Source organism: Antechinus flavipes, chromosome 4 (genome assembly GCF_016432865.1).
Source record: "Antechinus flavipes isolate AdamAnt ecotype Samford, QLD, Australia chromosome 4, AdamAnt_v2, whole genome shotgun sequence".
NCBI classification, from domain to species: domain Eukaryota; kingdom Metazoa; phylum Chordata; class Mammalia; order Dasyuromorphia; family Dasyuridae; genus Antechinus; species Antechinus flavipes.
The window spans coordinates 286,830,438-286,847,500 of NC_067401.1; the positions used below are offsets into that span (position 1 = coordinate 286,830,438).

The 17,063-nt window shown below is 37.6% G+C and overlaps 1 protein-coding gene across 1 annotated transcript in view; it reads left to right on the forward strand.

The window, feature by feature from the left end:
* Positions 1-13,358, forward strand: part of LOC127561517 (uncharacterized) — a 32,471-nt gene extending 19,113 nt beyond the window's left edge. Inside the window, exons 4-5 of the mRNA XM_051996725.1 lie at positions 1,190-1,317; positions 12,635-13,358. Coding sequence (XP_051852685.1) covers positions 1,190-1,317; positions 12,635-13,057 — 551 coding nt within the window. The 3' untranslated portion in view covers positions 13,058-13,358. The remainder of the gene's footprint in view (positions 1-1,189; positions 1,318-12,634) is intronic.
* The last annotated feature ends 3,705 nt before the right edge of the window (positions 13,359-17,063 follow it).

The following is a 17,063-nucleotide window of genomic DNA, read 5'->3' on the forward strand; positions in this document are numbered from 1 at the left end:
TCTTAGAAATTCCTTTAAGAAATACTCTCAAAGAACTGGTTTAATTGGATCTGGCTTAAAATCACCTAGGCAACCTGTTTTTGACCAAAAATTTTCCCTTTACCTTTTTATCTCCTCCTTTAAAAGATCCTCAGACTACCCAAAACTGTCCAGGACAGGTGACATATCTTCCTCCCTTGTCTTTCCCCCTTACTTACTGCCTCAGAACCTGTCTGGATGGGTTATCCAAAACCCATCCTAGCTGCTTGACTACTCACACATTTGGATGAGATGTGAATTAAAAATTCTAATCATTCTTATGTGAAAATTTCCCAGGCCTTAACATTTGCTTTGTATCCTGAATTCTTCCAGATCTTGTCATTTGTCCTGCCTCTGTAGATATCCAGCAAATTCCTAGGCACTATCATCTGAACTACTGATATAATCTAGGGATCCCTGGGCCTTGCCATCTACCCTGATGCTGAATGCTTAAAAATTCTGGGCTATCATATTTTTCATTTTTCATATGAGAATGTGAGCTCTTTGAGGGAGGGGACTGTCTTTATATGTGTCTTCATTATGCTTAGTCCAGTATCTAAGATATAAATGCTTAACAAATACTTTTAAATTCACTCATGTGTTTTTAATTTAAACTTTGGATTTAGGGAATTTAACTAAAAGAATATCAGTTTCTCAAGAACCTGATTTACATAAACTTACACCAAATACTTTTTAGGTATCTCCATCATTTTGTTGAAAGTAAACATAAAATTTTAAAACCATTACCCACCACTTCTGAAGAATAATTCCAGTTAACAAGAGTAACTTCTATTTATCTATTTATTGCTTTTTCCTCTGTGGATGTCCATAGCTATATTTATGGAATCCCTATTGCCTGGTTCATTATTTTAGGTATGTAAAAAAAAAAAATAGTCAAAGATATAGGTTCAAATCCTGTCTTACTATTTACAATATAACTACGGGAAAGTCAATGACTTCTCTGGTCCTCAGTTTTTTTATTTATATGAGAGACTTGAATAAAATGATCTCTAAGTTCCCTTTGTACTAAACCTATTGTCCTATGATCTTAAGGGTTTGTTATCTTTTGATAGTCACTAAGACAGAACTGAAAAACAGATGGGTATTTATCTATAATAATTATTACTCAGTACTTTTCTACTCATTTCCCCTATCATCTTTTCTCTCATAGGCCACAAAAGGGGTAATGAATCCAGGAGCAGCAGTCTCCCAGAATGGGCCCATGCAAGCGTGGATCGATTTGCAGTGCTGTTTGACGTATGGACTTGGGAGGCTACTTTTCTAGAAAACAAACGCCAGGTATTTCTCCTTTTTAATAAAGACAAAAATTTTAAAAGGCACTATTGTACCCAGAGTATTTCCATCCCAAACAAAAATTCAAGGAGTTTTGGGGAGCTTTTCTTTATAAGGTAAAGAATAAAATTATCCAGTGTTTTTTTTTTTTTAATTGCAAAATTCAAATAATTGAACAGTATGGCTTATGTGTCCTTAGGGACTTATTTATCATAGAGAATAAAACTTCAAGAATAACTTGGGAGGGTTGTTTCCTTTTGAGATTTTTGGCAAATTTTTGTGTGGTAAGTGGAATGAGTAGAAACCATGTAAGGTTTTAAGTAGCCTTTGAAAGAAGCCAGGAAAATAGAGTAGATTTGCTCCCAAAGACATAGACTACTTCAGTACCTTGTTTCCCAGATAGGTGTTTGTAAGAAGAAACTTAGAGCTTAAAAAACCAGGACACCCTAAATCCCAGAAGCTATTTGATGATTATTGGACAAATTAATAAATATGTTTTGGGAATAGTATGCAGATATGAAGATTTGGGGGAAAATGTGGATGGTCACCATTAATTAGTGAAAAATTTCTGTCAGTCATTGAACATTTATTAAGTGCCTATTGTGTCCCAGGCTGTTTGCTACAAATAAAGGCAAATGATAGTCCCTGCCTTGTAGGAGCTCATGATCTAATAGGGAAGATAACAAGCAAATAAATATGTATAAACAAGATATGTGCATGATAAATAGAAGATCATTAAGAAAGGAATCTTCCTGTGGGAAGTGGGGATATTAGCTGAGACTTGAAGGAAGCCAGGAAGCAGGGATGAGGAGAGAGAGCATTCTAGGCATAGGTCACAGGCCAAAGTCAGCCCTCAACCTAGAAGAAGCATCAAAGAAAAACAAATGAGAGACTTTGCTTCTCTGCACTGCTATTTCTCAAAAGGTAAAAAAGAATGTAGAATCTAATTCAAGGGAACACAATGAGATGGGAATATCCTTAGTTAATCTTTGCCCTTTCTGAAAAAAGCACAACTTCCTCCCCTCAGCTAAGGGCTTTAGCCAAATCTGAAATGGGAAGTGGTAGAGACCACAGCAGCCATTGAGAAGCAAGCCAAGCCCATCCTCAGCCAACCAAACACAGAGTGAGTGAAAAATTGCATCTTTGTGGGAGAGAAAGAGAGAGACAGAGACAGAGACAGAGACAGAGACGGAGACAGAGACAGAGACAGACAGATAGACAAAAGATAGGGCAGAGAGAATTTATGTTCTGGGGAGAATGGAGCTCCTTTCTCAGTATGCTCTGTTTTAAAAATCATTGATTCCATTAAGCCATGAGGCCATGATTTAATTCAATGAAGACAGGTCACTCAATCATCATTATTAAATATTATTGATCTCTTAATGGACTCAAAGCAGTGTAGTAAATGAAATGCTCTAAAAGGGCTGGCTCACCCAGTGCCTCACTTAACATCTACTGAGAGACCAAAGGATCTGTTTGTACTAAACCATCCACTTTCTTGTCTACTTCTTCCCATAGTGGCCCAGCTTCTTTATTTTGAAGGTTTGTTATAAATAGTTGATGATCTTTGACTTTAGAAAAATACTTACTTTCTTAACTGTATATTTATTGTCATAGTCTATGTACAGGAAACAGTATGAAATAGAAAAAGTTCTGCCTTTAGGCTGGGGGACCTGAATTCCAATCCTAGTTCTGCCACTATCTGTAATTTCAGGGCAAATTTTAGCTATCTCGACCTCAGTTTCCATGTTTGTAAAATGAAGGGGTTGGATCTCTAAGTTTCTTTCCATGATAACCATCCCTAGGAATATTTAGGGATGAAAATACAAAAGGGTGTGAAAAATAAATTTTGTATTTCTAATTTAAGTTAGTTAAGTTAAAGAGACAAGTTGAAGTTTAGGACCTAGAAAAATTTCCTTATAATTGGGGAGATTCAGAAGTGGTTAGGCTTCTTCAGGAGGCAGTAAACTCCTTACCACTGAATATTTTTAAACAAAAACTAATTGTCTAGCATGTAATGGAAGGGACTTTTGTTCAAGCAGAGGTTTGACTGGATAGTTTCTGGGGCTCTGTTACATCTGAAACGGGGGGGATTCTGTGTTTTTCCGGAACTGGCTTATTAAGGACTTAGTCTATAACTCTGGTCTTCCTAGACCCTGACTACACATAGCAGAGCTAAATGCCAGACTAGTCAATGGTTAGATACAAAGAGATTATTAAAATGCAAATTAAACCTGATCCAAGTTAATAAATCGCGAGAGTTAATTAATGCCAGTTAAAGAATGGAGGCAGGACTGACTTTAGGCAAAAATGCCAATCAGTTGTTTATCCTTAGCAGCTCTCACCTCCCTTCTCAGTGCTTCTCTGCCTCTTTTTAAAGCTTTGGATGCAAGGTCTGTCATTGGAAATATGTGGGCGATTAAAATAAATCACAGACTTCACTTTTGCCTAGGGTTGACAATAGCTTCCAAGGAACCAAAACTTCCAAACATCTACTTCTGTCCTAGTTAGCCTTAAAGTGAGTTGAAAAATTACTGGAAATAATCTAACTGCTCCCACTAATCCCTGAAAGTATTTACCTACTGATTCCGGATAAAAATATACCAAAGTGTAGAATCTAGCTTTCTAAAAGAATTCAGTTCAAAAAACCATTTATTACTATGTAGTCTACAGAGTACTGCAGTGGATGGAGCCCAGGGAAGACTCATCTTCCTGAGTACAAATCTGTCCTTATACACTTAGTAGCTGTGTGAACCTGGGGAAGTCACTTAACCCTATTTAATTCAATTTCCTCATCTGTGAAATGATCTGTAAATGGCAAATCACTCCAGTGTATTTACCAAGAAAACCCTAATGGAGTCACAGAGATTTGAACAGGACTGAAAAAACAACTGAACAGCAAAGAGTACAGTTCTAAGACCTTCAAGAAGGTAAAGACAAATCCCAGTCCTTGACCTTAACAGGCTTATAGGAGAGCAATAATTTTGTTAAAGGAGCCTTTTTATTAGCTTATTTATTATAAACCGGATCTAAACAGCAAAGAACCTATTGTAAGGACTAGAGAGCCAGAAAATGCAGGTTTCAAGTCCTGCTTATGATCTTTAATTGGGCATGTGACCCTGAGCAAATCATTTAAGTGGATACTTTCAAAACCATTCATATTACTTTTACAGTAAGTTTCTTGTTTTAATTTATTTTTAAGAAGATATTACAAAATAATATCTCAGGTCTAAGTAAAAAAAAAAAAAAAAAAAAAAGCAAAACCCTGAAATAATAAGCTTTTAAGGGCCTCACAGGGGCCTGTATGATTCTGTAGCTGTTAAACTGCAAAGAATATTGCAATCAGCATTGACAGAAGAATGTTCTCACATACAAAGTTCAGTCCCAAAAAAAGTCTTCTAAAATCAAAGATACAGTTGAACTTATCTCATCCATGATCTGCACAGTGAGGGCATGGAGACAAGTGATCTCAAAGGTTTTCTTGGCAAAGATACTAGAGTGATTTGTCATTTCCTTCCTTTTTCAAATAAGGAATATGAGGCAAATAGGATTAAGTGATTTGCCTGGGGTCACACAGGTAGTAAGGGTCTAGGACCACATTTGAACTCAGGTCTTCCTAATTCCAGACTCAGCATCCTATTTACTGGACCATCCAGCTGCCCTATGAACCCTTTAATGCCAATTGAGATAAATGGGCAGCTCCGTAGCTTCCCTATTTGTAATTGTTAAAGATATCTGTATAAGCAGCATAGTTTCATAGTGTGACTATGGAATCCTGTTCTTCCTCTTATTAGCTATATAGCCATAGACAAGTGACACAATCATCAGCCTCAGTTTCCCCACCTGTAAAGTGGGGATTATTATACTGGCACTACTTACCTCAAAAAGTGATTGTGAGGAAAATATCTGAGCAAACCTTAAAGTGCTTTCTTAGTGTAAATTATCATTATAAACAGGATTTAAATTCCCCAAGCTTGCTGAGTTTTCTCTTAAAACATGTGTTTGTTGAGAAGGGAAGAGACAATATAAATTGATACTAAAGAAATCCAACTTGTGGGAACAGGGAATTTATTTGTTCAGAATAGTCAGGTGCTTCTGAGAGCTCCCTAGACCTCTCTGATGGTATCACAATATTTAAGCAAGCACAAATGTCTATGTATAGGGACTATCAGGGAAATTACAAGCACTGGTGTAGGTAGGTAGTGTGGGGGAGACTTTTCACCTAATAGGAGTTCATTTGGAAAGTTCAATATTATTCAAGGATTGGGAACTGCCTGGAAGTTTATTATTTCTGGTTTTTACTTTTTCCTCACTTAGACCTGAAAAAAAATTTTAATCATAGCTTTTTTTTTTTAATTAAAGCTTTTTATTTACAAAACATATGCATGGGTAATTTTTCCAACATTGACCCTTGCATAACCTTTTGTTGCAAATTTTCCCTCCTTCCCCCCACCTCCTCCCCTAGCTGGCAGGTAGTCCAATACATGTTAAATATGTTGAAATACATGTTAAATCCAATATATGTATACATATTTATACATTTATCTTGCTATGCAAGAAAAATCAGATCAAGAAGGAAGAAAAAGAAAAACTGAGAAAGAAAACACAATGCAAGCAAACAACAACAGAGAGAGTGAGAATGCTATGTTGTGTTACACACTCTGTTCCCATGGTTCTCTCTCTGGGTGTAGCTGGTTCTCTTCATCACTGCACAAGTGGAACTGGTTTGACTCATCTCAACATTGAAGAGGGCCACGTCCATCAGAATTGATCATTGTATAATCTTGTTGTGGTCCTGTATAATGATCTCCTGGTTCTGCTCATTTCACTTAGCATCAGTTCATATAAGTCTCTCCAGGTCTTTCTGTATTCATCCTGCTGATCATTTCTTATAGAACAATAATATTCCATAACATTCATATACCACAATTAATTCAGCCATTCTCCAATTGATGGGCATCTACTCAGTTTCCAGTTTCTAGCCACTACAAAAAGGGTTGCTGCAAACATTCTTGCACATACAGGTCCCTTTCCCTTCTTTAAGATCTCTCTGGGATATAAGCCTAATAGTAACACTGCTGGATCAAAGAGTATGCCCAGTTTGATAACTTTTTGAGCATAATTCTAAATTGCTCTCCAGAATGATTGGATCCGTTCACAGTTCCACCAACAATGTATCAGTCTCCCAGTTTTTCCACATCCCCTCCAACATTCAGAATTATCTTTTTCTGTCATCTTAGCCAAACTGAGAGGTGTGTAGTGGTATCTCAGAATTTTTTTGTTTTGCATTTCTCTGATCAATAATGATTTGGAACACCTTTTCATGTAGCTACAATTTCAATTTCTTCATCTGAAAATTGTCTGTTCATATCCTTTGACCATTTATCAATTGGAGAATGGCTTGATTTCTTATAAATTTGAGTCAGTTCTCTATATATTTTAGAAATAAGGCTTTTATCAGATCCTTTGGCTGTAAAAATGTTTTTTGAGTTTAATAATAGTTTTTTATTTTTCAAAATACATGCAAAGATGGTTTTCAACATTCACTTTTGCAAAATCTTGTGTTCCAAATTTTTCTCCCCCTTTTCTCACTCTCCCCTCCCAGAGAGCAAATAATCCAGTATAGGTTGAACATGTGCAATTCTTCTAAACATATTTCCTCATTCATCATGCTGCACAAGAAAAATCAGATCAGATATTATTTTGTAATATCTCTTTAAAAATAAAGACAAGAAACTTATTGTGAAAGAAATATGAATGGCTTTGAAAGTGTCCACTTTAATTTACATGAAGTCTTCTTTAATTTACATGAGGTAAATAGAGCCAAGAAAATAAGATTCACTACAACAATGCAAATAAATGAAAAGAACAACTAGCTACCACAAAACAATTATTATGCTCAAGAAGGATCCTAAACAAGAAATATAAGGAAATGCCTCTCTCACTCCTTTTCAGAGGTGGGGATCCATGATTTTTCTTAATGTATTGAACATTTTATTGAGCAATTTACTGAGTACTGAGCAATTCAACGTTGCTGAATTTTTCTTCTTTTTTTTATTTTTGAAAAAAAAGTTGTTTTTATTAGGTTATCTCTCTCAGAAGAGTGGAGGTAGGGATGTGGAGGGAAAACTAGGCAAAGTAAAAACTAAGGCTATAAATAAAATCTATTTTTAAAAAGGAACTATCCACTTTAACAAACTTTCCCCTGAGTATGTACTATACTAAGTAATTTTGCCTGAGTACTGGCCCTTGACCAAGCAGCCTGCACATACAAGTGACATTTGACATGCTGTGAAGCCTCCTTAGACAAATACCAGACCACAGGGAAAAACAGAAACTTTCCAGCTTGCAAATATGTAAGAGAGGCCCTGGAATAGAACTATCCTGTGGTTTTCATAAAGCCTCAGGCCTGTCAGGACAAAGTCCACAAAAAGGTTATACAAGGGCCCATCTCAGACTTTCCTTAAGTTGAGGTTGAAGTATTGAGAAAGCCCATGTCATTTTAAACAAGAGAGAGAGCTGGATTGCCTTTCTCTGATAGAGTGTATCAAGCAGGGACCACTCACATCCGGGACTGAACCCTGTTCCCACCTCGGAATAAAAGAATAATGGGGCCTTTTGTATAAAGGAGGTCAAGGAAGTTGAATAGCCAATAAGAGCAGCTCCTGGCATCATATTCAATTAATGCTTTAGCCAAAAATGTTAGAGAAGTCTGAATTCAAGGAGGAAATGCTTCTTTTCTAATCTCATCCTGAGGCTATTGAGTGACACCCTCCCTTTCCCAATCTCCCTCTGTTCCTATTCTATGCTCTCATCTTTGGAAATTATCTGATTATTTAAAGAATTGAGTGTTTTGTAGCATAGTCTGCTGATTTCATGGTCCAGAGATTGACTTGGATGCCTGGGTAGCTTCCATCACGCTTACATTTCATTGCGAATTATGAAAGTAGTATTAGCCCATGGCACTTTACATCCCTCTGGTGACACTGACCTCCCGGCTGTCCCATGAGCAAGATACTCCACGTCTCGACTTCAGGCATTTTCTCTGGCTGTCCCCATGCTTGGAACACTTTTTCTCCTCAACTCTGAGTCATGACCTCCCTGACTTCCGTTAAGTCCCAACTTTAAATCCCAACTCCTACAGGAAGCCTTTTCCAACCCCTCTTAGTTCAAATGTCTTCCCTTCTATTTATTATTTTCTAATTATCTTGTCCGTAGCTTGCTTTGTATAAAATTTGTTTGCATATTGTTATTGATTCCAGCATGAAACTGTAAGCCCCTCGAGGGCACGGATTGCCTTTTCCTTCTTCTTTGTATCCCCGGAGCTTAGCATGATTCCTGGCAAAGAGTAGGTGCTTAATACATGTGATTACTCTGATTTCTCCTTTGATCCTGACAACCCTGTGAGGTTGACACTATTTTCTCCATTTTATATAGGAGGCAAATGAGGTTCAGGGAGGTTTGTGTGGCTTGCCCAGGGTCACAGATCTGTTAAATGCCTGAAGCAGAATTTGAATTCTGACATGTGTTCTGCACCAGCGCTGTCAAGCTCTCAACCCCCAGCCCCAACCCCAACCCAACAGAGATGGAATTCACAAACAGATCCTTTGACTCCAAAGCACAGCTGCTCCCAACATTTCAAACAACTTGACATGACCTGTTACACAGCAACATGAATAGCCTAAACTTCTGGCTTTATGGTGCCCAAAGTGTAATATCTGACAGTTTTTGTGGTTGTTCAGTATTCTTCATGACCCTATTTGGAATTTTCTTAGCAAAGATACCTGAGTGGTTTGCCATTTTCTTCTCCAGTTTATTTTATAGATGAGGAAACTGAGGCAAACAGGATTAAGTGACTTGCCCAGGGTCACATAGCTAGTGAGTGTCTAGGGTCAAATTTGAACTCAGGTCTTTGCAAGTCCAGGTCAGAACCTTGGGGAGGAAGAAAGACTCTTATCGAGGTAGAAGGAAACATCTGAATGGTTAAGGATGCTAAAACTGCCTTCATTCCACATTCTAACACACATTCAGCACTTACTGTATTATCAAACTATATTATAAGGAACAGAATAACTGGCCCCTGTCCTTGCTTTGAAAGAATTTGACATCTAACTATTGGGACAGTGGTTGGTTGGTTGGCTGTTGTTTTCATTCTCTAAGAGTGCCAAAATGACATCACTATTTTGTAATCAAGGAACAGTGTGTCCAGATGTGATTGATCAGATCAACACAACCTCAAAAGGCTGCCCCATAGATGAGGCATTAAAAAATCTTATTGTGACAATATAGACTTGCTAGACTGGAAGATCCAGGAATTGTGTCTAATTTAACTATGATGTCTCTTCCCTGCCTCTCCTCATCCCCTATCTCAAAAAGTACTCTGTATGTAGAAATAACAGTAAATCACATTGATAATTCTTAGGTATCAGAGCGAGGATTCAAGAATCAGCCAGAGAACATCTAAATCAGGGAGCTTCAAACACCATTAATGATATATCCCATTGATAAAGTACTGATAGACATATGCATATGATTTATATACAGATTACATACACATAACATTATAAAACCTATGCAAAAAATATATTTATAAAGAACAAAGTAAAGATAAAATATACTTGCTTCTAGAAATTTTGAGCAGGGCAGTGACTGATCACATTTGAACTTTAGGAAAATCATTTTGTCAGCTATGTGGAGAATGGATTGGAGTGGGATGAGACTGGAGGTAGGAAGACCAATTAGGAGGTTGTTGCAATGATTCAGGTAGAATCAAGTTGGTGACTTCAGAGAGAAGGGGGTCAGATGGGAGATGGTAGGTCTGGCAACAGATTGGATACACAGGGTGAAGAAATTGAATATGACACAGGGATTGTGAGGATTTGGAATGGATTTGGAAGGATAGCCAGGCTCCCCAAAATAGCAGGAGGAGGTTTGGCAGGAAAGGTAATTTAATGAAACCTGTGATCTGTCACAACCTATCTGTGCCCGCTCATTCTGTGGGAAAATGGAACTCATCAATTAGTGCCCCCAGCATGATGAATCGGGCTCTTGTAGGACCTGAAGGTGATGCGAGCACAGGGACTGAGCACCCTGCTGGTCTGAACTTTCTTCGTGATACCGACCCACTTGCTGCTGTGACTCACACCATAATTCTTAGAGTGATTGCTGTCCTGAGAGAATGGGGCTCAGCTCAGAAGGACAAGGCTGTTATGTGGCAGAAGGCGGAGTCCACCCGAAATAGTGCCTAGAGTTTAGTGGTGAGTGTGGGTGTGGGGGAGACAAGGTCCCTGGCTGCCATGCGAAGAGTGGGTGCCTTCCCCCGTTATTGACTGATCAGAGCTTCCCTTGTGGGAATCACGCCATAAAAATCAAGGGCCCCCAGCCTCCAGTTGGAGACCAGTCGTCTAAAAGGTTCATCGAGATGGGAGAGGACTACCCACTATAGAACGGGCACCCTGCTGGCTGTCAAGAGGCAGTTGTGTAGTGCAGTGGTCACTAAGTAGTGGGAGCCTGAGCAGGAGGCTTAACCTCGCGGCTTCTTATCTGTGAGATGGAGATAACAACAGTATGAAGGATGAGCGCCAAATGTAAAGCATTGCAGGTAGCGCCTGGCTCATAGGAAAGGCTACACAATGCTGGCTATTATTATTATTAGCCATCATAGATTGCTGTCTGCCTCAGTCTCTTCGTTTGAGAATGGAGATAATATCTACCTCCTAGCGTTGTAAATGAGTTAAGATTTGTGATAGCAACATTAGATAACATTGATAAGGGGATAGTTAATTTTTGCAAACTTACCCTGATACAAAGGCAAGAATGAAGTAGTCCCTGCCTTTAGGGACTTCCATTCTTGGAGGAACTTCTCTACTCTGCTGTATGAGGCTCATTTGAAAGCCCTGGGAAGATTTAGGATGGAAGAGAAAGGATTTACAGTGGAAGTGAGAGTTATCCTTAAGTATTTGAAGGGCTATTAGTTGAAAGAAATTGGGGCTGCTTGATCATAGTAGAGAGAATCAATAGCAGAGGGTGACAGTTGCATAGATACCAACTTTTAAAGTTAAACCTTCACAACAGTTAAAGCTGTCTTAAAGTGTAATGGGTCCCATTAGGAAAATAATAGACATCTGGAGACCAGGTGAATATTTATTAGGCATCTTGTACAAGGGATCCTTGATCAAGTATAGGTTGGACTAGATGGACTGTGAGATCCCTTCTGATTCTAAGGATAGTGTGATTTTGACTTGAAATCAATTGTCTTCCCAATAAATATTCATTGACCAAATGAACAGATAAATAGATGGATTGGTAGGTGGATGGATGAATACTATGAGAAACTAAAGAAATTCTAAGATGATATACCACATATATGTAAATTATATAATATGTATATAATATAATAAAATATATATATGAAAATAAATGAAAAATCACTGTGGTTAGTAAAAAAACAAAAGCTTTATGAAGGAAGTAAGGAATTGGGTTGGCATAGAGGGATGGCATAAGAGGTTCTGGAAAATAGATATTTTTTTTACTTCTAGAATCTCTGTGTGTGATTCCAACCCTGGGTTCTTCTTTAATTAGCACCAAGACCAGTTAATTAACATGAAACTAAAGTTTCTTTTAATTCTAGAACAGGAAATAAATAATAAAGAAAGAACAGGGAATCAATCTTCAAGATTACAAATACTGTATATGACAAATTAAAGAGAGAAACCTTTGACTTCCACTAAATTCTCCAAACCTTTTCCCCTACACTGTTGGTGTCTAGTTGTTCTTTTTAGCTTTTGAGAGGGGCAGGTGAACTTGACTAAATCAGAAGTTATATCAATGTGTCCTGCTTAGGACACCACCTTCTCACTCTTTCTGAGATGGTCTCATAGCTCACATACTATGAAATAGGAGGAGTTAAGGAACTGACAAAAGACAATCTTATGTGCATGAGTATATGAGAGCCTGGGATGTGTTCTGTTCCTTTCATCCCTAGAATAGTTATTATATAAATGAAATCTAGCTCAAATCAACTCCAAAGCAGAAGTTGCTTATGCTACTGCTGGTGGACGTAAAGTGGGGAGAGGTACAAATGTATTTGTTGGTCCAAATTATAATCTATGATGTTGGAATTATATTTTTGAGAATGTAAGCTCCTTAAGGGCAGGGACTGTTTTGTTTTGTTTTGTTTCTTTGCACGTAATAGATGCTTAATAAATAATTTGTTGAATCGAATTAAATCCTACTGCCTTTCTTTTCTGAAGTGCCAATCTTCATTGTAGTCCTACTGCACAGGATGACTGCACAATAGACTTTCTGTCCACTCTCTTTCCAGCTTCTTGACAGTTACTTTGAAGCTTATCAACATGTCTTTGATCAGGAAGAGAGAACTGCCTTGGCCCAGGTGATAACAGACATCATGCACCATCGCCCCCGGTTTGATTTTAGCCATCCTTATTTCGAGAATGCCTACAGGGCTGAATGCATCAACTTGAGGCTTCATCTACAGCTGGTGAGGGACATAGTCAACAGACATGTGAGTAGAACCTGTTTAGTAAACAATAACCAGAGAGGAAGAGGTGAAGTCAGCCTAGTGAATGGCCTTTTCTACTCATGGATAATCCTGGATATCTTTTCGCCAGAAGACCCGAGAACCCTTTACACTTATTCTCAGTGCTTATTTGCAAAACTTAATTTCGTGCATCATGGCTTAATGAATAGAAAGCTGATCTTGCAGTCCAGAAGATCTGGATCCTAGTCCCCTCTCAGAAACTTAATAGGACAAGTTACTAACTTCTTAGTGCTCCAGCAATTTTCTCTATAGATGATCCTCAAGGGTCTGTCCTAGTCCTTCTCCCCTTCATTTTTTTTAAAATTTTATGTATTTATTTTAATGCACATTGCTTTATGAATTGTGTTAGGAGAGGAAAATCAGAACAAAAAGGGAAAACCAAGGGAGAGGGGAAAAAAACAGAAAAATTACTGTTTACATTCAATCTTCACAGTTCTTTTCTGGATGCATATGAAGTTTTCTATCCAAAATTTATTGGGATTGCCTTGGATCACTGAAACATAGAGAAAAACCAAGTCTTTGATAATTGATCATCACACATTCTTGCTGTTACTTTTTACAATGTATTTCTGGTTTTGCTCATTGTTCTCAGCATCAGTTCATATAAATCTTTCCAGGCCTTTCTAAAATCAGCTTGTTCATAATTTTATAGAACAATAATATTCCATTACCTTCATATAGCACAAATTATTCAGCCATTTCTTTATTGATGAACATCTACTCATTTTCTAATTATTTACTACCACAAAAGAGCTGCTATAAATATTTTTGCATGTGTAAGTCCTTTTCCCTTTTTTTATGATCTCTTGGAATATAAGCCCAGTAGACACTGCTGGATCAAAAGGTATTTACAGTTTGATAGCCCTTTGGGTATAGTTTCAAATTGCTCTCCAGAATGGTTAGATCACTTCACAACTCCACCAACAATGTATCAGTGTCCCAGTTTTTCCATATCTTCAATATTTATCATTTTCTTTTCCTGTCATCCTAACCAATCTGAAAGATGTATAGTAATACCTCAGAGTTGTCTTAATTTGCATTTCTCTGATCAATAGTGCAAATCTTGATATTTCTACTTCAACAACATCTCTTTTGAGTTCAATCCTTTCTCATCTCACCCAGCTACCGCCTTAGTTCAAGCTTTTCTTACTCTTTCCTAGATTATTGAAACAGATTCCTAATTGGTCACTCTCATTCAAGTTTTCTGCTATTGTCCACACTGCTACCAGAATGACTTTCATTAAGAGCTAATCTGACCATATCACTCCCCTACTTAATAAACATCAGGGGCTTCCTGTTGGCTCTCAAATCAAATATAGACTCTTCTGTTTAGCTTTTAAAACCCTTCACAACTTTGCCCCAGGCTACTTTTCCAGCTTCCTTGATCACTGTTTCCCCCCCACTTACTTTTTGATCCTGCCAAACTGTTCCAGTTCCTCATATTTGACAACACTCCTCCCATCTTGGTACCTTTGCACCTGCAGTTCACCATGGCTGGAAAACATTGCCTTCTTGTCTCAGCCTCACAAAATTCCTCTCCTCTGTAAAGAAACAGCTTAATTACCACCTGAAGGTGGTCTGATGTCCTCCCTTACCAGTGGCCTCCCTCTCAAACTACCTACTCTATTACTACTTTGTATATATTCATTCTCTTTCTGTTTATTCTCTTTATATGTATGTATATTCTTGTATCCATCATTAGAAAGTAGGCTCCTCACCAGTAGAGATTGTGTCATTTATTATGTTTGTATTCCCTGCACATAGCACGGCGTCTGGCAAGTAGTATTAATCATTGCCTGTTGACTGATTTATTCTCTGAGAATCAAAACAGGTCCTGATATGCATTGGTAGCAATGATGAAATCACAAGTCTGCCAAAAAAAATAATTAAAGCAGCACTGTGGATTTAAAATCAAGTGTTCCATGTATGTTGTCCCTCCCCCAAATGACAAATACTGTCATTTCTGTTCACTAGCACTTTAACACAGGCCTTTGCATGTAAGTGCTTGATAAATTTTTATTCATTCATTCAAATGTGGGTAACTTCACCATATTTATTTGCCCGTGAAGCTCAGGCTTAAAGCAAAGAGTAAGCCCTATCACAGTTTCATCCCACTACAGAGCTTATGGTATTAGTAAAATTGGAAAGAACAAAGACAAACCACTTCAAAATGGGGATTATAAAATTGTGCGATGACTGCGTATATGAGAAGGTCAGTGGATAGAGTGCTAGACTTGGAGTTGGAATAGACCAAGGACTAAATCTTGCCCTGGATGCTAGCTATGTGACTCTAGACAAGTCATTTAAACTACAGGATGAGGATAATATCACCTGTCTCTAGGATTATTGTAAGACTAAAATGTAAAAATGAGCTCATTGTGGATGAAATATGAAATACATACATTCTCATAACAAACAATCCTGTAGTAAGAGATTCAAATGTCAGAACAACCAAGAGAGGCTAAAGAAATCAGGACTATCAATTGTAGATAGGAGGCGAAGGACTGAGAAATTTTACTCAGCAGAGATCTCAGAGATCATTTTCAAGCCAAGATATAAAGACTACTTTTTGAGAATACTACATAAGACACTATGTAGTGAGGGGAGTTGGACTAATTCTGAGGTTCTGTATGGAAGGAACTTCTACTTAAATGCAAGCTGCTGTCATCATCATCCTCATCACTATCAGTCATTTCTGTGACTTTGGGAATTGCATGTTTTAAATTTCATGGCTTTCTAGATTAATCAGCCAGCCACATGGAGTGACCATGAGAATATTACTAAAGCAGTGGCAGATTATAGAATTGTTGTTAACATAGCTCTACTTTGACAAGCTTGATGGGAAACTTTTTTCCCATATAGTCAAATATCTTCCTTTGCTTCTTGAAATTGATTTCAGTTTGTAACTATTATTTTTCTTGGCTGAAAATCAGTACAGTCCCAGTGAGAGCAGATCTTCAGAGCTTTATCTATAGAAAAATTTGCCAACTACAACACTGAGACAAAGGGCATGCTGTTTACCTCATGCCAAATCATGGGTACAGTGTTTGTGGAACAGGTTTTTTCCCTTCTAATTTTAAAATTATGTTTGCATTTCTAGATAGAGTCACAACGGAAATATGTGCAAAGAATATGGCGAGATGGTCAGAAAGGTAGCATCAATGAATTTGGACTTCCTCCAAACATAATTTGTAAACAACTAATCTCTATTAACAATAGCTGGTGAGTCCATCATTGAGTGTGGGGCAAGGGAGGGGAATGAATTTGTTTAATTAATTCTTCTAAAAAACTTAGCCACAGACCTAAATATTTTCCAACCTGTCCTAAATTGTGAAGACACTGTCATGTAGAGAGCTCTGAACTAGAAGTCAGAAGACCTGACCAGAATCCCATCCCTGCAACAAATTTCCTGCATGATTTTGATTAATGACAACCTTTCTATGTTTTAGTTTTCTCACTGGCAAAATGAAGAAGTTAAATTAAGTAAACATTAAGTCAATTCCTGTTCTAAAATTTTGGAATTTTTGTACAAATTTTATAACCAGAAAGCTACAAAGAGTCCTCCTGTCTCCCTTTAGACAGTTGCCCAAATTCCATTTTATATGGAGACTAACAATGAGTAAGATACTTACCATTGAACTTTTTGAGGGGCAGGGTCTAGAATTTTAATTTATGCTATTGAGTTTAGAGGATTTTGGTTTCTTAAAAAGTTCTATTTAAAATGGTTTCTATAGGTCTGACCACGTCACTTTCCTGCTTAAGATGTTCCAGTGGTTCCCTGTTACTTCTGACTCAAAACCAAACAACCACACTGGACATTTATAACCCTTTACAATCTAGTCCCAGGAATCTACCTTTCAATATTCTAGAAAAACTGACTTTTTGACTGTTCCTTGTACATGACATTCCATTTCCTGCTTCTATGTGTTTGTGTTGATGCTTTCCTCCCCAAACTTGGAATGCTCTCCCCCTCACCTTCAGCTCTTAGAACATGTAGCTACTTTTTTGGTTTGGCTCAAGAGTTTGTCTATAAAAGACTTTTACTGATTCCCATCTGTTGCTAGTGATTTCCAAACTTACTTAATATTTATTTATATACAGTTTTCATTTACTTATTTGTGCACATGTTGCTACTCCAAAATAACTTAGCACAGTATTTATTTACATATAAGTTTCACTTACTTACCTGCAT